Source organism: Anolis carolinensis, chromosome 5, assembly GCF_035594765.1.
Source record: "Anolis carolinensis isolate JA03-04 chromosome 5, rAnoCar3.1.pri, whole genome shotgun sequence".
In the NCBI taxonomy this organism is placed as follows: domain Eukaryota; kingdom Metazoa; phylum Chordata; class Lepidosauria; order Squamata; family Dactyloidae; genus Anolis; species Anolis carolinensis.
Window position 1 is genome coordinate 173,027,214 of NC_085845.1, and position 23,115 is coordinate 173,050,328.

The 23,115-nt window shown below is 41.6% G+C and overlaps 1 protein-coding gene across 3 annotated transcripts in view; it reads left to right on the forward strand.

Moving 5' to 3' along the window:
• tmem184b (transmembrane protein 184B) overlaps window positions 1-23,115 on the forward strand; it is a 57,439-nt gene that overhangs the window by 20,146 nt on the left and 14,178 nt on the right. For all 3 annotated transcript variants that reach the window (XM_003227158.4, XM_008120309.3, XM_008120308.3), the window contains exons 2-4: window positions 669-767; window positions 1,946-2,189; window positions 6,627-6,792. In XM_003227158.4, coding sequence (XP_003227206.1) covers window positions 1,986-2,189; window positions 6,627-6,792 — 370 coding nt within the window. In that variant the 5' untranslated portion in view covers window positions 669-767; window positions 1,946-1,985. The remainder of the gene's footprint in view (window positions 1-668; window positions 768-1,945; window positions 2,190-6,626; window positions 6,793-23,115) is intronic.

Genomic DNA, 23,115 nt, shown 5'->3' on the forward strand with positions numbered 1-23,115 from the left:
TGACTTTGGGCAAATCACACTCTCAACCCCAGAGGAAGCCAATGACAAACTTCTGAATGATTCTTGCTACGAAAGCCCCATGACAGGTTCATCTTAAGGTTGCCATTGATTGGAAACAAATTGAAGGCACACAATATAAAAAACAACATTAGGGATTCTTCCATCTCTGCTACCCCCCCCCCCCCCCCAATTAAAAAGATAATTTGCCCCAGAAGGTTTTTGAAATGAATTCACCATTGGGCAAAATTCAGGGAAATGTTATTCTAAATGGGTTTTTTTAGGTAATGAAAGTGACTTATTTGAAAAGAGAGAAAAAACTGGAACAGGAATGGTTACATAACAAGAACTGTAACTGCTGGCCCATCTATTCAAAACAAAACAGATCTGTTTTGAAAGGAGTCCAGTTACTTCCATCTATGTGCTTACCTTATTTGCTCTTTTCTTGTAAAGCAAGAATATATGTTTAACTCTTTTTATAGTTTGATGGTGTTGTGGTAACAAACATAAATACTGAATATAGAAAAAGCTGATTGATATATACATTTATAATTTATTATTAGTAGTGCTTCATATTAAATGTACAAAGGTTAACAATATGGACAAAGTATATTGACATAATGAAGATAAAGTACCGTGTATTGACATCTGTTCATTTCTGATTTTCCTAGAGCCAAGTGTTTGCATATGATCTCATTTCAAGACTATCTGCTCTTCTCAACTGCTGATGTATCTTTTCAATGTTGGTGTGATCCTTACAGTAAACATAGGTAATGATAAAGAAAATTTCAATCATACTTTCCCCCCTTGCTTTGTAACTGGATGTATGTACTTAGCTCCTAGTTTTATCAAAGCAGAATCTGAAAAGTCATTGATCTTTTAAAAAATGAGACATGCTGTATCTGTCTTAATATTTGTGCTGACCATACACACATACAGGGGAAAGTAATATTTTTAACCATACTCTGTATTATATAATAATTATTGCAGATCCATAATGCTGACTGGCTTTAATAGATTTCAGGCACAATGTTTCAAGTTCTATAAAGCTGTGGTTGTTAGGCTATTTGATATGAGGGAGTGGCAGTACAGACTTGCACTATATCTGTGCTCATAAGATGTCATACTTTGTTTCCTAGAAATTCACCAAGTACTGGAAATTCGCCAGGGACTTAGGGAGTGGAAGTCAACAACTCAGGAAGCAGCACCAGTTGAGGGGTCACCACTTTGAGTACCACTGCTCTAAAATCTTTCATCAGGCGAACATCAGGGGATGAGGGAGAAAAATCCACATCTTGCAATCATGTGATCTGCAAGGTGGAAACTGTAGATTGAATGGATCAAATAAATTATCCTAGCAACGAATACCTGAAGCATCACGAGCTTATTTTTGTTTCTGAAAGCACAACGGTGGCAGCAACTCAGAGATGGACTCATATGATAGACCTCATGGTTCTAGTAAAAAGCAAAGTATAGTAGATCTAAGTATACTTACATCTCCAATAGGGAGTTCTTGTTTCTGTGGTAACTAAAAAGAAGATATTAATAAATATAGAAGCATCCAGTTCCTTCTGCTATCTTAAGGCTTCTTTCAGTGTTGTTCCTTAAAAAAAATCTCGTATATAAATCTTCAGAAAGGAATATGATTGAATGCATAAATGGGGCATAAATGTATGACTACTTTTAGACAGTTTTCCCAAATCCCCTGCAACTTCTATTTAGAACATTTTGCTTCCCATTTTGTTCTTTTTCCCGTTTTCTGGGAATAAAAGAATAGCCATGCTGTATGTTATAGGAACATCCATTGTTTCCTCTAAATACTTTTATAGTGGATGACATTTAGGAGTTTCTGATAGAAAGTTTAGGATCCATGTGGAATGAAGTATTTCAGTTAGGATCAGTTAAATTATTGCTGCTGAAACTTATGATCTTGTTGCTTCGCCTTCAGGTTTGAAGTATCCACAACTAGGTGGTGACTACAAGACAACATGATGATTGTGGTAACTGGTGTCATGTCAGCACCTGAGCTGGGCTCCCCAGACAACATTCCTGTTGCAGCTCCCAATTTATCCTGGATGCCTGAAGATGGCAGACCCACTGCTATGGAGCAACCAGTCTTCCTAATGACCACAGCTGCCCAGGCTATCTCAGGTTTCTTTGTGTGGACAGCTTTGCTTATCACCTGCCATCAGGTAAACAAAACTTTTGCTTATGAACGGCACTTCAACTCTTTTCAGAACCAGGCAGAATAATATATGATAGAGATTATGGCATTTATGGCCTACAGTATCTAGATGTACCACAGTTGGTATCCCTGCTATAAAAGTGCTTTCTCTGAAGTGCCCTATAGTGAAGAAGAAGCAGTGGTGGAAAGGGGTGCAATCATTAATGTTCTGGTTTATTCTGGCTTTGTTTGGCATATTTCACATTCCTACCTTTAGAGGGAGTTTTTGGATCACCAGTGTGGTAATATTGGAAGTCGAAGAGATCATTTTGTCAGTAGCAAACTTGAAGGTTCTCAGACATCGTTGATCAAGTGGCTTCTTTTAACTGTGACTAAGTTGTCTGCACCATATTATGTTTACTATAGACTTGCTTCCAATGCATTTTGGCAGCCTTACACATGGATGGAGCTTATTGCCAAAACAGACCTCTGTTACATCAGGTTAAAGTACAGTCTACATTTATGTCATAAACTCTTTCCATTTTATGTGATGTTATGGCGTGAAATATATGTGAGTAAATTCCAACTGTTTTCACATTGCATACCTGTGGAATCACCATGTGGAACAAGCCTCCAAGTATCTGCATTGAAGGTGTGACGGAATTAAAATTAATTGCAATATGGATGTTTATTGAACAGGAAATATGTATACCACTTGTTTACCATCATAAGATGTCTCTTTTTCCACAGAGTATTGAGTGTGGAAGTAATGTCACTAAAAACATCTAGGCTTTTGTAAAATCTACTGTGCTGTTCCACTAAACCTGTGCAGACTGTACCAGTATGTAGATAAAACTATAACAGCCAGAAAACTCTCTGTAAATCTATTTGCAACCATGTTGTCTAGCCTTTGACACCTATGCTTGGCATGACAATGAGTCTAGGCAGTTTTCTGTAGGATAAAGCAGGAGGAGGAGAATGCTAACTGTGGAAGATCATGCTTCAGTCCTGTCCATCTGCTAAAACTATGAGGCAGATTGTCACGACAGGCCCAAGGGGCTTTATTACAGAATCCTAGATAGTAATCAATCTTTCCTCTCCAAAGATATGTTAGTAGTGCACTTCCATAATAGTAATGTGGCTGGCTTTAATATGCTGTACATTTAATTAAAGGTGGTTAGGAGAAACATATGTAGATTATGATGAATCATGATTCATGGATTTAATAATCTTTTGGCTGTATCTCCCAGTTTTGTACTTTTATCTATTCTTAGCACGTGGAATAAACATCCATTTATCATTTTAAATTTCTACCTGTAGTTGTGTTATGTTAATGAACGTTCTCAATAAATGACTTCAGCAAACATGGTTGAACTGTGATGAGTAGGGGAGATTTCCCCCCCTCTTGTTTCCTGCCGCCTCCAGCTTTCCTTACTTAAGGCTTGGCCATATATTTCACCAGGGTGCTGGTTACAAGTAGAGCTAAGCCAAATTTAGTTTTATTTTGTAATTCTAAGGTAATGCTAGCTTGATGAGTCACATATACACATCTTGCAATTTATCAACATGATCACCACCTGTGGGTTAATGAATGATTATTGATTGGAGAACTAGATTGCTTGTGTTGAAGCAACTGATCGAATGAGATGTAAAATTGAATGAGTTACTTATGAATCAGAATAACTCCATACTTGAGATTTAGTCAGGTAACAGGGATGAATACTGTGAATTTTCTTGCATTAGAATTAATTGTATATCTCCTACACATGTACTGAGATGGTTCTACTTGCAGTTGGTGCAACCTTTGGTTTATGTTGTTAAAGGCCAGCAATTCCTATTTGATTATCACCTCATTATGAAAGTCACTATGACAAAATGTAGACATAGCACTGATTTACATCACTTTAATACAGAGAGAGGTTACTAGAAGATGGATCAATCTATAGGTAGTAAATATAAATTGATAATTCAAATGCTTTGGGTTCACAGAGAGCATGCCTTTTGTATATCACATGCTGCATACTATAACATTTCTGCCCTACTTGTAAGCTTCCTTGAGATTTCTTTTGAAAATTGAAATATTGATTCGATTTCTTTCTTTTTCCCCCACACTGGAGCTGTTCCTATACCTTATATTATACAGTAACCAGAAATGACCAATTTAGAGACAAGAAATATAAGTTAATATAAGACATCACTGCACTCAAATTAAAACATCTGTCCTTCCTTCCCTCCTTCCCTTTCTTGTATAACCACAGGAAAGCTATTGACATTATTTACTCTAGATCTGGGAGTCAACCGAAGTAAGATGCCCCAATCTTTGAAAGTATTCTGTGTGGCTGGCTGGATAGAACTGCACCATAAAGCCATGGTTGAAAGGATATGTGAAAGTTAACGAGTCATAGTCCCTCTTACTCTGAAGCTACTTTCACTTGAAGTACAGTAAAACCCCGCTCCTCCAAGCCTCCATGCAATCCGATTGGGTGAACGGGGAGGGCCGCAAAGGTCCTCCCCGTTCACCTGCTCGCTGGTGTGCATGTTGCTAGGTAGATAGCAAGCTACCTAGCAACACGCACGGCTGGCTCCTTTGACACGCCGGGCGCCGGTGCTGCCGGCCCCTGGCATGACGAAGGAGCCGAGGCATGGGCGGGCGGGTGGGTGAACGGGGAGGGCTTCGTTGGCAACGTGGATCCGGAGGGGCTGCAAACTCCTCCGGACCCAAGCTGCCTCCCAAGGAGAGGCCTCTCCTCGGTTGGGAGGCAGCGTGCATCCGGAGTGGCTGCAAGCTCCTCCGGATTCAAGCTGCCTCCCAACGGAGAGGCCTGGTAATCCGAGTCATCCGGGTTTGCCGAGCTGAAGTCCGCCCGTTTAACTCGGACTACCGGGGTTTCTTCTGTAGTTTTGGAGTGGAATCCAGCTAGAGCACTATATGAAACTAAAAATTATTGCACAAGTGATTGTGATTTCTCAGAGGTGGCACTATCACACATGTTCGCCTTTCTCATTTTTGGTTTGGTGGGTGTAAGCTGATGAACCATTGAGTCATGGATGAGCTCAACACCGTAGCACCTGTTGCAAAATGAGTTTCATAACAGTGAAAACCGGAATAACTGTATGTTTATTCTGTGCTACAAGTGTATAGGCTTCTAGTCTCTGTGTTAACTTGGCAACTGCCATTCTTTGGAAACATCACTAATGAAACACTAATTCAAACTTACTATATACAGGCAGTCCCCTAGTTACGAACATCCAACTTACAAATGACTAATAGTTAAGAACGTGGGTAAGACAACAGGAAATGAGAGAAATTATCCCTAAGAAGGGAAATTCACTCCTGAAAGAGTTATCATGGGGAAAATGTGTCTCCGCTCATAACTTCGGAACTGCCTATATATAAAACCAACATTCTGATGCATCTTCCATTCCCTTCTGCATTCAGTGAGTTAAGTTTTTAACTGGGCAAGGCAGATTACTCTGTAAAGTAGAATATTTGGAAATGTGATTTAGGTCAGTTCCAAAACAGTCAGTTAATTTTTTGGTTATGGAAAAGCATGATGGAGTGATAAGAGTTCTTAATTTAAGAATATTCCTCAGACCTTACCTCAAATTCAAATGGTGTTCTGGCTGGGCCTTGGTTTTGTTTTCTATGGATCTAAAACATTACAAATTTTAAATCCACAGCATATGAGCATATGACAGCATATAAGGCTTTATTTCTATATATTATTTGGAATTTGCATGCTACGTGTAGCTCTCTATGTGGGCATGAATAAGTAGATACATGTGATTGATTTTTTTTAAAAAAAATTACTGTATTGAAACTGAGAAATGCACATATAGACTGATGGAAAATGGTAGTTCAGGATAGATTTATGCTCTCAAATTCAACTTCTTGTATTTCCAATAAAATGGAGGTCTAGAACTAGACACATCCTCACTAAATGACTATAATACAAGAAGTTGAATTTGAGAGCAGTTTGTAGATGAGTAAATTGCATACTAAAAATCTCATTCATATACTAATATATTTCCTAGATTTCTGTTTTTGTAACCTTAAAAATGCAAACTTCTTAACTTTCTCAATACCATTAATACCAAAGATCTGTGTCTTTTACATCAAATTATTAACAGTAGAAATGCTTTTTGCATCACAGAATGTGATGTAGAATATGCTCTTAATTATATTACAAAATTTATATATTTAAAAGCATTTTACTTCTTAATATTGTGCCACTAAATGATGAAGAATAGATGTAATGTAAAAGTAGAATGCAGATTTGAAAAAGAATGTTATAACTTCAGAATACATGATCTTATGAAAGCCCCGCTAAACAAAAATAAATAAAAATGGTTGCATGTAGTTTGCTATGCTTCTCCCAAATTCCAGATATCTCTCTTCTTCCTTTCTGTCTTGTTCTTTGTTGTGGTTTGATTCTCATCCCATTCTCCATCTTTTTTCATCCAGATCTACATGCACCTGCGCTGCTATAGTTGCCCCAATGAACAGCGCTATATAGTCCGGATCCTTTTTATTGTGCCCATTTATGCTGTCGACTCATGGCTCAGCCTCCTTTTCTTCACGAATGACCAGTACTATGTGTACTTTGGCACAGTGAGGGATTGTTATGAAGGTAAGTTGTTGTAGGGCATGGAAGGGATGTGGTAGTTTTATTTTAACATGGAATTCTTGGAAAGAAATAGCTTTAAACTGAAGTTCTAGGGACCATCACTTTGTGATGTGTATACTTGAGGAACACATGGATTATGCTAGAAAAGTTCTACAGCAATAGTGGGTTTTGGGGAGTGTTGTCAGATTGTCGTAAGTAGCTGTTGCTCTCTGTTACAGAAAAGAAGTCTAGAGTTGAACTGAGAGATTGGCTTGTATGTTTACTTAAAAAAATTAATTAGGTAAAGTAATATTTCAAGGTGGTTGTACCATTCCAATGGCGGTTAGTTAAGAATTACCAGTTGGTTATCCAACCAATACCTTCTAGAAGCTAGTTCTTTACTTTCTTGTTTCTCAAAAAATAACAAATTTGATATTTTTAGTTACCTGCAAACCCTGTCTTAATATTATTTGTTTATCGTGTCAGAAGCAAATTGAGAATACAGTTATAATGTACAGTAAAACCACAAACAAAGTTATAAACTTGGCAGCATAATAAATTTCCTTTGACCAGAAGCTGGCCACTTCAGGTGCCTCTGATGTCGCTGTAAGAAGGTCCTCCATTGTGCATGTGGTGGGGCTCAGGCCGCATTGTAGTAGGTGGTCTGTGGTTTGCTCTTCTCCACACTCGCATGTCATGAACTCTACTTTGTAGCCCCATTTCTTATGGTTGGCTCTGCATCTTGTGGTGCCAAAGCTTAATCTGTTCAGTGTCTTCTGTGTGCCTGGGGGGTGGGGGTGGGGGTGGGGGTGGGGGTGGGGAGTTTCTTAACTATCTTAATATTACAAGGCATATTCCTCCCAAGAACTTGCAACATCAACATTCAGCACAGCACCAGCTAGCACTTCGACTAAGTGATATTTCTCCTATTCCGTTTAGCAAGGCCAAAACTCTGTAACTATAACAAATAACTGAAGATGTACAGTTATACTATAAAATTAAGTGACGTTATCCCTCAATGATACTGTTTTTCTTTTATGTTAATTGTGTTTTATATGGATTGATTTATTTTATGATCTTATTTTATTTTAGTGGTGGTTTTGTTTTAATAGATTGCTGCTTTTATGTATGTTGTACTTTCTCTCTCATATGTAAGCTGCCATGAGTCCCTTCGGGGAGATGGTGGCAGGGTATAAAAATAAAGTTGTTGTTGTTGTTGTTATGTTACAGTTGTACCTTAATTATTGGGGGAAAGAACTCAGTAACAGGTTATTTGTAATTTGTTACAAAGAACCTTGAGCAAAAGTGAGATTTGTTAGCATTGTGCCTACTTTCTTCTATGGTATAAGAAAGTATTTTTCATCTGAAGTAAACAACTTTGATATTGAATTAGGAAACAAAGTCAAAAACATAACAAGAATTTGCAGAGAGAGGCAAGACTCCTTTGGCTATGGTGACTCAAAAAATGAACACTAATTTTTTAAAACAGATAGCTGTCTATTTCTGAGTTCTCCTAGCAGAAGATTATGAAATCATTATGGACAGTTCGGACCTTGGTAGGACAAGCCAGAAACTAGTGGTATAAGTTTGGGAAGGAGAGAAAGTCTGCAGCTGGCTATCTGCTAATCCAATAATTCTGAAATATGCCTTTTATGAAGTATATATATATATATATATATATATATAATTATGTATTAATATAGATTTTAGAACATTATTCCAGAAAAGTAACTAATAGACGTGCTCATTTCTCATGAAAACCACATTTTTACTATTATCAGCACTGGTAACTTATTCTACAGTATTGCATATGAACAGTAACATTTTCTACTTTTTCTTTAGAATCTATTATTCTTTTTTATTCTTATATCCCCCCACCATCTCCTCGAAGGGACTCGGGACAGCTCACATGGGGACGATCCCAGCAATAACATATCCATGAATTAAAACAATATAAACAATATACATATAAATAAAACAACATAAAACACAGCAATTACCGGTACTTTAAAACCTGGACATAGATACTGTAAATGTGGAAGGAGGCTTGTGCAGGACTCTGAGTAAGGTTCGTGGATAGTATAAGGATGATAAGGGCGGAGGAATGGTCTTATCAAGACGCTGGAAACCTCTGAGGATGCCTGCTATAGATGTGGGCGAAACATCAAGAGAAAGTGCTTCAGGAAAACATGGCCAGACAGCCCAGAAAACTCACAACAATCACCATTTCAGCAGTTAGACATCAACATGTAGTGTGTTTCTAGCTAATGTTTGCCTATACTAAATGCAGGTATAAATTTTCCTACTATTACAATTTATAGTAATTTTACTCCCATCTTTTTCATAATAATACTAAATTTAAATGTTCAAGTCATCCTTCACCAAGTTACGCAATTAGTCTGACCCCATATTGCCAAATGTTTTTAATAAGTTTATTAGATTTGCAACTTGAAAACTAAAAACCATTCTAAAATTTTAAAATATATTTAAATATGAAAATCCTCGAAGAAATCCCAAACAGGACACTGCAAGCCTAACATCGGCAACTTGGGTTTAGCTTCCATGAGTACAACCTCTTCTCTCATTAATTCTTCCCACAACCATCTTCAGTGACCGCATACATCTGCTAAAGATATTATTCCCTCTGGAGCTTAAAGGGGATCATCCTCAGCTCACATATCAAAATCAGAATTCATCTGTTGTAAACTACAATAAAAACTGAGCTGTGTAGGATATGGGCATCTTCTCTAAAAGTTCTAGGAAGCCACCTAGAAGCACTGCCATAATTTTCAGGTGCACATTCATTCTACAGAGCTATAGCTTGAGCACACTAAAACTGAACCTCTTGGCAGCTCTGGAGCCATAGCTGTATAGAACACTTGCCCACTGGGAAGTTACATAATTAGTGCTTCACAGAATGTTATTAGGCTTCTGGAGATACTGCCTGGTTTTTTACTGTAGAGCTGCTTTAATCTCAGTTAAAGCAAAAGCTTAATCTATAATAATAATAATAATAAAACTTTATTTATACCCCGCCACCATCTCCCCAACGGGGACTCGGGGCGGCTTACATGGGGCCATGCCCAGACACCATACAATATAACAAAATAAAACAACATATCATAACACAATATAACAGTGCAAAAATAATCATATACATTACAGCACAAATCAGAGAAAACAGTAAAAAACAAGGCGGGCCACATGAACACTTAATTAAAAACTCGGGAGAGAGAGGCATACGAATAAAGGGAACAGGGATATAAAATGGTGGAGCAGTCTAAAGGATAGAATCCAAGGGGAATAACCAAAGAGGTATATAACATTTACTCCCCAAAGGCACATCGGAAAAGCCATGTTTTTAGATCTTTCTTAAAGGCTAACAAGGTGGGGGCTTGCCTGATCTCAGTGGGCAGTGAATTCCACAGTCGGGGGGCCACAGCAGAGAAGGCCCTCTCCCTCGTTCCCACAAGACGGGCCTGGGATAAAGGCAGTGGCGAAAGAAGGGCCTCCCCGGATGAACGAAGGGATCGGGCAGGTTTATGATAGGAGATACGGTCACTAAGGTAGGTGGGTCCCAAACCGTTTAGGGCTTTATAGATGATGGTCTGCACCTTGAATTGGGACCGGAAAGTGAACGGCAGCCAGTGGAGCTCTTTGAACAGGGGAGTAGATCGTTCCCTGTAGCTCGCCCCTGTTATTAATCTGGCTGCCGAATGCTGAACCAATTGTAGTTTCCGGGCCGTCTTCAAGGGAAGCCCCACGTAGAGCGCATTACAGTAGTCCAGTCTAGAGGTAACTAAGGCATGCACCACCGTGGTCAAGTCAGACTTCACGAGGTATGGTCGCAGTTGGCGCACAAGTTTGAGTTGTGCGAAGGCCCTCCCGGCCACCGCCGACACCTGAGCCTCAAACGTCAACGCTGAGTCCAGGAGGACCCCAAACTGCGGACCTGTGATTTCAGGGGGATTGCAACCCCGTCCAGCACAGGTTGCCACCCAATACCCCGATCCGACGAGCGACTGACCAGGAGGGCCTCTGTCTTATCAGGATTGATCCTCAGCTTGTTCCTCCTCATCCAGTCCGCCACAGCGGCCAGGCACTGGTTCAGAATCCGAGGGGCTTCCTTGGAGTTAGATGGAAATGAGTAGTGGATTTGCGTGTCATCTGCGTAGAGATGGCAACACCCTCCAAAACTCCGGATGACCTCTCCCAACGGTTTCATGTAGATGTTGAATAGCATGGGGGATAAAATAGACCCTTGCGGGACCCCACAGGTCAATGGCCAGAGGTCCAAGCAGGTATCCCCCAGCTTCACCATCTGGGAACGACCCTCCAGGAAGGACCGGAGCCACTGCAGAACAGTGCCACCAAGCCCCATCCCGGAGAGCCTCCCCAGAAGGATACCATGGTCGATGGTATCGAAAGCCTCTGAGATGTCCAAGAGAACCAGCAGGGTCACACTCCCCCTGTCCAGCTCCCTGCGGAGGTCATCCACCAAGGCGACCAAAGCCGTCTCGGTACTGTGCCCAGGCCTGAAGCCAGACTGCGAGCGGTCCAGAAAATCAGTGTCATCGAGGAACTCCTGGAGCTGCGTGGCAACCACCTGCTCCAGAACCTTGCCCAAAAACGGGAGGTTGGAGATTGGTCTGTAGTTGTTACAAACAGATGGATCAAGCGAGGGCTTTTTTAGTAGTGGTTTTACTACCGCCTGCTTAAAGCAGGATGGAACTGACCCCTGAACCAAAGAAGCATTTATTATGGTCACAAACCAATCCAACAACCCATCTTTGGCCAGCTTAACCAGCCAGGAGGGACAAGGATCCAGAGCGCAGGTGGTCGCCCTCACAGACCCAAGAATCCCCTCCACGTCATCAGGAAGAACAAGCCGGAAAGAATCCCATAAGATCGAACAGACAGGTACCTCGGTTACCTCCTCTGGGACTACAATTAAACTGGAGTCTAGCTCAAGGCGTATCTGAGCAACTTTGCCTGCAAAATGGTGCGCGAAATCGCTGCACCTAGTTGCCAAGTCATGGGGAAGCCCCTGGGCCTCAGGAGGCCGCAGGAGCTCCCCAACAACTCGGAACAACTCCGAAGGCCTATTGGCCGCAGACGCTATGCGGGCAGTCGTGAAAGCTTTCCTGGCTGCTCGCAAAGCCACGGAGTAAGCCTTAATAGCGGCTTTAGCCCGTGCTTGGTCAGACACATCCTGAGATTTCCTCCAGATGCACTCTAGTCCCCTTCTCGCACGCTTCATCACAGCCAGTTCCTCAGTGAACCAAGGAGTCGACGTGGCTCTACGTAGAGAGAGGGGACGTTCGGGAGCGATCGTGTCCAGTGCCCCTGCCAACTCCCTGTTATAGCGATCAGCAAGGACATCGACAGGATCGCCAGTCTCCAGAACAGGAAGATCCCCAAGAGACCTCAGGAGTCCATCCGGATCCATCAACCTCCTGGGGCGGACCATCTTAGTGGGTCCACCACCCCTGCGGAGGTTAGAAGACACGGCGAAACTTAAACAGATCAGATGATGGTCAGACCATGACAATGGAAGAATATTTTGCTCTTCCACTCTAACTATCCCACCGTCCACAATAAAAACAAGGTCCAGCGTGTGACCCGCCTGATGTGTGGGCCCAGATATCACTTGAGACAGCCCCATGGTCGTCATGGCAACCATGAAATCCTGAGCTGCACCTGTCAATGTGGTCTCGGCATGAATGTTAAAGTCCCCCAAAACTATGAGTTGTTGGGAGACAAGGGCCACATTAGAGACCACTTCTGCTAGCTCGGACAGAGAGACTGCTGGGTCGCGAGGTGGACGGTACACCAGCAGAATCCCCAGACTGTCTCGGGCTCCCACCTTCAGGAAGACACACTCGAACCTCGACGATTGCGGAACGGCGCATCTGATCAGGGCGATGGACTGCCGAAAGATCACCGCAACTCCTCCTCCCCGCCCCCCAGCCCTGGCCTGCTGATGCACCCCGAAACCCGGCGGACACAGCTGGGTGAGATTCACCCCACCCAGCTCGTCCAACCACGTCTCGGTGATGCATGCCAGATCCGCCCCCTCATCTAGGATCAAGTCCTGGATAACAGCTGTCTTTCCATTGACGGATCTGGCGTTCAGAAGCAGAACCTTAAGGCCGGGGGGTCTGTTCTGAAGGCTACCACACCTATTCCTCTCCAGGGTCGCAAAAACTCTGTTGCGCTTCTCCCTGGGGCGCAAGTGACCGCTCTTCCTCCTCCCCCAGACCACCTCAATGGTACCCCACCCGTGAGAATCCTCTTCCCCTTGATGGAGTGGCTGATTAAGATTTCCTTCTAAAGGAGTTAGTCAACTGCTCTGAGATGGAAAGCCTCTAAACGTATTAGTTTGTTTAAGGAAGGAGCCCATCTCCATTGGTGGGAGAGAGAAGGAATCATCTGACATGGCGTCAGTTGACATTGAAAGGGGGCTAAATAAAGGTAATGTCTGAGGGCGGGATTGGGGGGTGGAACAGGCATGACTTAGAATTGGGGAGGGAGTCTCAAAGTGGAACTCTGACAGGGGGGCCAACACCGGCGAGCATTCGGTCCCATTGTTTGAGATTATTAGATCTTGTGTGTTGGAGTTCAGCCCACTGACCAAGGGGCGAATCAATGGGTCTACTAATACCCTTCTAAGAGTGATGCCCCACAGTTGTAGTTTGGGCATGAGTGAAAACAGTTCCTCCACTAACAGTCTGTCTTCCAGTCCAATAAGAAGGCATGAGGAGCGGTTCCGGGATTGGTAATCTCTACGAAGCCAGTCAATAGTCTCGATCTTCACTTCCGACCAGCTTACGGATAGAATTTGTGATAGAGATCTCTGGACCGCACACTTAGATGTCCATCTGCCTCTGTTCAATGTTGAGTCTGAGACTTCCACTGCCACCCTATTAGTTCGTAACAGATGTTGGGAATTGCAGGGAGTATTCAGCGATTGTCCAAACAATTCAGCAGTTGACGCATTGTTTGACCTCTGAAAGACTCTGTTGGTCTCCTTCCAACCATCCCTCCCCTGTCCCGCTCTCCCGGATAGCAATCCCTCCCCCTCCCTAGCCACTTCAGCACCCAACCTATTGACTACCTTCTGCTCCTCCAGCCTCTTCCTTCTCTGGCCTTCCAGAGCGCTAAATTCCTCCTCGATGTTAGTAAAATTGACTGGTACAGTTGTTCTACTGTCTATAGGAGAAGGATTTTTCACAATCAGGGAAATTCCTTTAAAAAGAAGATCAACTTTCTTGTTCAGTATCTCGATCTGAAGTAAGACAACACTGAACGATTTCCCCAAAAGATCACATAGATGAGAGAGATCGTTCTTCCTTAGAGTTTCCTGCATACTTATTTTCTATTACCTTCTCAATGACCTTCCTATGATAAAACCACTCAAATCTTTCACAAATTCAGCGTTGACACCTCGTTCCTAGTATCTATTTCAACCTCTCACTCAGTAATATGTCAACCTACATACACATACCATCTATCACATTTCAAGACCATCAATTCAATCATCATTAAACTCAAGGTGCTCTCAGATCCTATGTGATCACTTCCTATGACCTTTAGTACCAGACTCCCGCTCCCACTTCCTATCACAGTCAAATCTGTGTCCCTTGTTAAATTAAATTAAAACTTTCTCTCTCCCACCATTAATACACATCCAAAAAGAAAAGTAAAAATAAAATAAAATAAGAAAAAATAAAAATAAAATAGAAATAAAAATTAAAAAATTAAAAAGATGGCGAGCTGCAACACTGATGGATTCTGGAGGGTGCTGCTTCACATCAGACCGCCCAGCTCAAACGTAGCCTCCGAAGATTGATGAGAGTAACTGGGGTCTCCAAAATCCGAGAAGGAAGCTGGTAGAGCCACCCAGTTCAGCACGGCCTCCAATGCCGAAGAAAGAGCTGAGGGAGGCCGCCCGGTTCGGCATGGCCTCTAAAGTCCTAGCTCTCTTTATGGTGGCGAAGAGTAGATTGGAGGAGACCACCCGGTTCGGCGTGGCCTCCAAAGGCCTCTTTATGAAAATCGGCACAGTGGCTGAGGTGGGCCGCCCGGTCTACTCAGCAGCAGTTTCTGCAGTTCTTGTGGTTCAGAAGGCAGGCAGCAGGAGTGCTGTTGTAGAGGCTCTTACCTTCTGGACTCTTTCTGCCACTGGAGTTAAGGGGCTCTTAAAGGGTCCAACGACCCACACCCAAGAGCAGCAGCCCCCAGGTGGAGGCCACAGCAGGTGCAGGGAGCCACGCCCAGTTTGCAGGTAGGCCTACTCAGTAGCAGTTTCTACAGTTCTTGTGGTCCAGAAGGCAGGCAGCAGGAGTGCTGTTGTAGAGGCTCTTACCTTCTGGACTCTTTCTGCCACTGGAGTCAGGGGGCTCTTAAAGGGTCCAACGACCCACACCCAAGAGCAGCAGCCCCCAGGTGGAGGCCACAGCAGGTGCAGGGAGCCACGCCCAGTTTGCAGGTAGGCCTACTCAGTAGCAGTTTCTGCAGTTCTTGTGGTCCAGAAGGCAGGCAGCAGGAGTGCTGTTGTAGAGGCTCTTACCTTCTGGACTCTTTCTGCCACTGGAGTCAAGGGGCTCTTAAAGGGTCCAACGACCCACACCCAAGAGCAGCAGCCCCCAGGTGGAGGCCACAGCAGGTGCAGGGAGCCACGCCCAGTTTGCAGGTAGGCCTACTCAGTAGCAGTTTCTACAGTTCTTGTGGTCCAGAAGGCAGGCAGCAGGAGTACTGTTGTAGAGGCTCTTACCTTCTGGACTCTTTCTGCCACTGGAGTCAGGGGGCTCTTAAAGGGTCCAACGACCCACACCCAAGAGCAGCAGCCCCCAGGTGGAGGCCACAGCAGGTGCAGGGAGCCACGCCCAGTTTGCAGGTAGGCCTACTCAGTAGCAGTTTCTGCAGTTCTTGTGGTCCAGAAGGCAGGCAGCAGGAGTGCTGTTGTAGAGGCTCTTACCTTCTGGACTCTTTCTGCCACTGGAGTCAAGGGGCTCTTAAAGGGGCCAACGACCCACACCCAAGAGCAGCAGCCCCCAGGTGGAGGCCACAGAAGGTGCAGGGAGCCACGCCCAGTTTGCAGGTAGGCCTACTCAGTAGCAGTTTCTGCAGTTCTTGTGGTCCAGAAGGTAGGCAGCAGGAGTGCTGTTGTAGAGGCTCTTACCTTCTGGACTCTTTTAATCTACATCATGGTGTTCCATTTTTTAAAAAGTGAAAACTGTTCCCCTACTTCTTTTGAGTCTTATGAATAGAAATTTTCATTCTACACCATATTCTGTTTCTTTGTTTCATTAAAAAAAACCATTTAGGCCTAAGCGTATTTCTCTCACTTTGAGCCTGTTTTCTGCTTTTTATTACATTAAGCCTTCTTGCACAAAACAGTGCAATACTTGCTGCTAGTGAGAATGTCCTTGGGTGCATGAACCAGCTAATCTGCTGGAGCTATCAGTTGGCCTTTCACGCCTGTGACAGTGAGCTAGAGTGCAATAACAGATGGCGGGTGCATGCGGGCAAAGTCCAGAGGCCATCTTTGTTTGGCTTGGTTTTCCCATTGCTCTGCCGTCAGTGAGTGTGCATGTGTGATGTGTACAGAGGCATTAGAGGAAGCTGGCTGCTCCATGACATCCTACTCCTAGCAACAGTGATTATCTCCTTTTCCTCGCCTAGGGAGTTGGTAAACATCGCAACATCTGCACTGAAGGGTCAGCCCACTTTCTAAAGTTTGCCAGTGTGGCCAGCTTGATGGCCCATCTGTCAGCTGATGAGTGATGTTGTCATCCTCATCATACACACAGCATGTGTTCTCAATATTCAGAACAGATTCAAATCTATAGGAAAAGGAAGAAATGAGAGGGAGAGTGGCAATCTGTTTTCATTTCAAGAGATATTTATCCCTTGGGATAATTGGCCTTGGAAAAAAATGTTAATGAATATATCTAGTATTTAGCTTTAAATCTATTTTTGTTCCAGCCAGTACTTCAAAATGTATATGCACACAGTACAGTGCATATAGTTACCCTATTTTCACTTGACCGTTTATATGGCCTAATGTTGGGATTTGAAGCATTCAATTATTTTAGCATTTTAAAAATCCCAGTTGATATTTTGGCTGTTGCATGAATGGAAAATGTTGGGAGTAATTAGTCATATAATTCCAACACAATCCTGCACCTGACCACTTAGAAATAAATTCTAAAGTATATTAAATTGGACCTACTCCCAGGTAAATTTTCATAGGTTTGTTTCTTTAATGTACTTCAATGAGGAGTTGGAAAATATGCTTGTCAGATTTAATCTCCATTTCAACAAGGCTGGTCTTTAAGAACTTCATTATGCAAGAACTTAATGTGATGAAGAAAGAATAAGATTTACATAAGATAAAAGCAGTGTGTTTGCCACCGGCAAATCAGCAGTGAAGACCATGGTGGGAACAAAAACCATGCCATTCATTGTCTCTGTATTACCCAGCCTGAATAGAAACCGTAGCCTGTAAATGGATTGCGTAATAAATCTCACAACAAGTCCTTTGCCTTCTCATGTAGATTGTGATAAATGAGACTTTTTAAATTTAAAAGTACTTTTATTAACTGACCAAAATGAAATAACCTGGATAACTGAAATAAAGAACATAGTCAGCTAAAACCATCACTCTTTGTATGGAACATTAGGTATACGTATACGAATGATACCTAAGCATAGAAAATGAATTGAAAACATACAAAACACATTAACGTGTATTCTCAAAGATGAAATGAAATCTAAATTGTGATAACATAATGAACAAACATTTGCCATATATGTGAAAACTACTGTTTATGCATTTGTTAAACCTCTAATGTTAGATAATGCATTTTTCTATCAAAGTCATATAAAATACTACCATTTAAATATATGCTCTATTAAAATAAAATAACTTTTCCATGCTCTTGTCGGGGTGAGGTTTAGATGTAACATGTGATTTTTAGGTATGCAGAAGTTTATTTTGATTTTCATGAAACAAAACTTCATGTACACGTTATGAAACCATTTTATTTTATTTTTTGATTAAATGGTTGGGGTCAATACCTAGTGGCTCATACTAGAGAATTTCTGTTTGTATCCTTGGCCAAGCTTAAAATTAAAGTACAGGTTAATTATCTCTTACCTGAAATGCTTGAGACCAGAAGTATTTTGGATTTCAGATTTTTCCCCCCCAGATTTTGGAATACTTGTATATATATATAATGAGATATCTTGGAGATAGGCTGCAAGTCTAAATACAAAATTTATTTATTTTTCGTATACATTTTATACGTACAGCTTGAAGATAATTTTATACCTGTCATGCCACGAGCAGGCAAAACATTACCTGCTGCCCTGTCTCTTTAAGGTTCCAAAGGGGCGGAGCTTAGCCTTGGCCCCTGCCAGCCTGAAATGGCAGTTATTTTTGTCAGTTAGAATTTGTCAGTTGGTGAGGCACTGGAAGGAAGTGTAGGAAGTAAAAGGATCACAGAAATTCACGTCACGTTGGAACTGTATTCAAATTAGATTAAAAAGCCATAGACTACAGCAATAGAGAAAGCCATGTCAACAACACTGCATTGAAGTCATCTCAAAGATACAAAGAATCCAGTCATAACAAGACTTTATACTCTGTGGCAATATCTATCCAGAACTGCATAGACTCAAAGATTTCTTTCCTCACAAGAGACTTCATAGTGGCATCAAGAGGAAAAGAGATCAATTTTGTCTATTAATAAAATATTTTGTTTCACAACTACAGTCTCCAATCTGTCCTTCGTGCTATGAGTCCTTCCAGTTCATTTAATTAAGCATGGAGGCAGAACAGTGAATTTCTGTGATCCTTTGAGCTTCCCCAGTAAAAGTGAATTTCTTAAAGTGAATTTCTGTGGAAAAGTGAATTTCTTTCCTTTGACCTTCCCAAGTAAAAGTGAATTTCTTTCCTTCAGGCTTCCTGAATAAAAGTGAATTTCTTTCCTTCAGGCTTCCTGAATAAAAGTGAATTTCTTTCCTTTGACCTTCCCAAGTAAAAGTGAATTTCTTTCCTTCAAGCTTCCTGAATAAAAGTGAATTTATTTTCCTTTGAGCTTCCCCAGTAAAAGTGTATTTTCTTTAAGCTTCCCAAGTAGCAGTTGATTTCTTTCTTTTGACCTTCCTGAGGAGAAGTGAAAACTACCTCAGAAGAAGAAGGAGTTAAGCAGCCATTTTGACTGTAGAGAGAGTGCAGTCATAGAGGGCAGCGCCATTTTGAAGGAACCTGAGGGAAGCCCTTTTGGAGGAAAATGTGGTTTTCAGGACCACAATAGTTATTTTTAAGTCTAAAAAGCTTTAAGTCTCAGTAAAAGGACTGAGAATCTTAAAAGTTAGTGATCACTTTATTTAAGGGACTATTAGTAACGGACAGCAACAGGAGAATAAAAGACCTACATTCCAAAGTAACGGAGAATAGGCTATTCAGTCCTTTCTGTCCAAAAGCAATTCAGTCTAATATAAAGTGACACAAACTTCAGAAGACTTAAAGATGTCTGCTTCTTCCTCACAAAAGAGCAGAATATCTAAACCTACCTCAAAAATGTTGTCCTTCTGGCAAGATAAACTAGATTCCTTGAAACCTAAATATCAGAAGTCATGGCAGAGAATTTTAGATATGAGTCAAGCAAGCCATCGCTTTAGGCAGCAGAAAGAAATATTAGATTGTAAGGAAAGATTACAACATCAATACTGTGAGTGGATAACATATTCAGATAATATAATCTCTTTGCTTGAACATATGAAAACATCAGAATCTTTAAGTAATAAGGAAGAAATGTTGTCAGAGAGAGAGAGAAGGGAACTAGAATTTGATACCATCATGAATGATTTATCTAACAAAATATCAGAAGGTCAGGCAGAAGAAGACCCTGCCTCCCTTATGGAAACTGTTGATGAAGAACAAGTGCAACACATGTTTAGTAAAGACACAGATACAAAGTCAAACAGGTCTGTGTGTACATTAGCAGGCAAATCAAGATCATCTCACACATCCCATAGAACAGAAAGAACAAGAGGGACTTCTGTTCATAGTGGTTCTTCTGGCCAATCCCTTAGTCTGGTCATAAAGGCTAGGGCCGAGGCAGCTGCCGCAGTAAAACAAATAGAGTTTCTTAAGAAAAGACAGCAAATTGTTGCAGAGAAGGCAGAACTGGATGCCTTGGCCGCTGCCAAGAAGGCAGAAATGGAAGCCGCAGCCGCTGCCAAGAAGGCAGAAATGGAAGCCGCAGCTGCCGCCGAGCAGGCAGCAGCCGCTGCCAAGCAAGCAGGTATGGATGCAGAAAATAAGGCCCGTCAAGTTAAAACAGAAGCTGCTCTAGCAACGTTAGCACAGGTTGCAAAGGCTGAGGTGTTACAAGTAAAGGCCTCAGTCCTAGAGCAAGGTCTCTTAGGAAATACATTCCCTCCAGATGTTACAACAGAAGATCCTGTCACAAAAGTGGATTCTTATTTAAATACCCAAATTATCAATATTGCAGCCCCTCCTGTGCTAACAAGAGAAAGTGCAGTAGCAAATAATTCTTTTGTATCACAACCAGAAATTATAGAGGTTTCTGCACCCAAAGAACATTATTTGCCGTATGCAGAAGTAGCAAGTCAAGCAGCAGTTCCATTGCATGATATATCTCAAACCAAGTTAGAGCACAGTTTTCCAGTAGACACACAGGACTCAATACAGTCAAACTACACAATGCCAACAACTGCATTCAGTCTCAATCCCAAAGCAGCTAGTTGGGTTCCAGAAAAACCCCAGATCCAAACTAACTCTGAACCAACTTTGCAACAGTCCTCAGTCCCACTTGATATTTTAAATTACACCTTCTATAGAAACCCAAGAAGGGACTTAGCAGACAAGTTATATATCATCAAATATGAAGAAAGTAATCATACTGATAACAGAAGTTCAGAGCAGCCTAGTGCTTCAAAGTCTGTCATAAAAGAAGATGAAATTGAAGATATGTCCACATCGCAGACTGCATTTCAAACCAATTCCTCAACTCAGAGGGTAGAATCAGATATACCTTTTGACCATCTGGAAGCTCAAGAGTCTGTACAGCAAGCTATAGATGCTGCAATGATATCTCCAATAGTGCAACCACCCACCAATGTTGGTGTCGACATTTTCACCCTACCAGCAAAGGTTACCAAAGAAGAATGGATGGCTGATCACAAAGAGAGTATTAATTGTCTAAATTATAGCCAAGTACAACTTCAAAAGGACAGTGAGCATAATATAGATGGCCACAAGAACACTGGAAGTGATCCTGCGTTATCACAAATGATAGTGAGTCATACAAACTTCCACTCTGATGTCTCAGATATGTGTAATCATTTGCAAGCAGAATATATGACCTCACAGGCTACCACCAATCGATTAAGAGCTGAACTTGCCAAAGAACCCCGAGAAGTTGCTGTATATGAGCAAGAACTTCAAAAACCTTCGGAGACAAAGTATCAACTTGAAGAAGCTCATGGTCAGCTAAAAGAGCAGAAACAATTATCTAGTAAAAGGCTATTGGTCAAAGAACAGCAGGTTGCTGATCTTCAAATAAAGCCTTCATATTCTGAGGAGAAGCTAAAGAAGATAGCAGCAGTTGTAACCAAACTGCAGCAACAGCTAAATGGAGTGAAGCAGCAGTGCCAGGATGAGCGGAGCTTTCGAAAGAGTGCCCAGCAGAGAGCAAAGGTGTTGGAGTTGAGACAAGAGTTTGTATCAGTCCAGGGAGGCCTGAACGGGTGTTGCAGCGTCGCAGAGGACAGGTTTGCCTTCCATGTTCCAGAATTAAAGGTAAGCTTTGACCGAAGAGGATTTAGTCCACATGAAGGAGGATCACAAGGACATCGAAGTGTGGGACTTTGAAAGGCCAACCACATACTTCATCCCGACATTTCGTCCAGATCAATCTAGAGACTGCAGGAGAACTGAAGGATGAAACACCAGAGAAAGTCCAAGGGATGATGAATCTACGAGTTAGAACAGTTATAGTTTGTTTTAGATTAGTTGATAGTTTGTATTAGTTATTTGTTATTAATAAGGGGGTAAAACTTATTGATAAGTTTTAGGTGGGGAGTGTCATGCCACGAGCAGGCAAAACATTACCTGCTGCCCTGTCTCTTTAAGGTTCCAAAGGGGCGGAGCTTAGCCTTGGCCCCTGCCAGCCTGAAATGGCAGTTATTTTTGTCAGTTAGAATTTGTCAGTTGGTGAGGCACTGGAAGGAAGTGTAGGAAGTAAAAGGATCACAGAAATTCACGTCACGTTGGAACTGTATTCAAATTAGATTAAAAAGCCATAGACTACAGCAATAGAGAAAGCCATGTCAACAACACTGCATTGAAGTCATCTCAAAGATACAAAGAATCCAGTCATAACAAGACTTTATACTCTGTGGCAATATCTATCCAGAACTGCATAGACTCAAAGATTTCTTTCCTCACAAGAGACTTCATAGTGGCATCAAGAGGAAAAGAGATCAATTTTGTCTATTAATAAAATATTTTGTTTCACAACTACAGTCTCCAATCTGTCCTTCGTGCTATGAGTCCTTCCAGTTCATTTAATTAAGCATGGAGGCAGAACAATACCTGATATTTTAAAAATAATTTTGTGCATGAAACAGAGTTTGTGTACTTTGAACCACCAGAAAGCAAAGGTGTCCCAGTCTCGGCCACCACTGATATGGACAATTTTAGATTTGTACTATTTTGAATTGTGTATTTCTGAATAAAGGGTTTTCAACCTGTATCTGTTCAGTTTTTAGGTACGAAATCCTTAAAGTTGACAGTATTCAAGGAAGTTGAATGGCACTGACTCATTTAGTATACCAGCAGTGTCCCAAAATGACACTAGGAAGCACTGTGACTCTGTTAGTGACAAATAAAATCTAGTGAAAATGCAATTTCAGCAAGTCATGTTTTCCTATGATCTCATAGTGCTTTCTGAATAATTGTATCAATTAATTTGGTATAAATGCTGAGACATGCTTAAATATGCATCATGTGGCTCTTGGGAGTTTGATCTTAGTAATATTTTGCTTAAATGATCAGCTATCCATTAAGTCTGAAAATGCAAACTATTCTCCTTTATAGAATAAAACTTTAATATATAGGCTGTGATCATAATCTGCATATTTTGACTTGTGTACATAAAGTGAGCTACCAAGAATAAATGTGGACTATATTTATACCTGGTGGAAACATTAGCCTGCTGACTTGTTATATTCTGTAATATCATTGGGAGTGAAGCTTCACCAAATAACAAAAGGCTGTTCCTTCTTTTTCTGCTTCTATCTCACTTT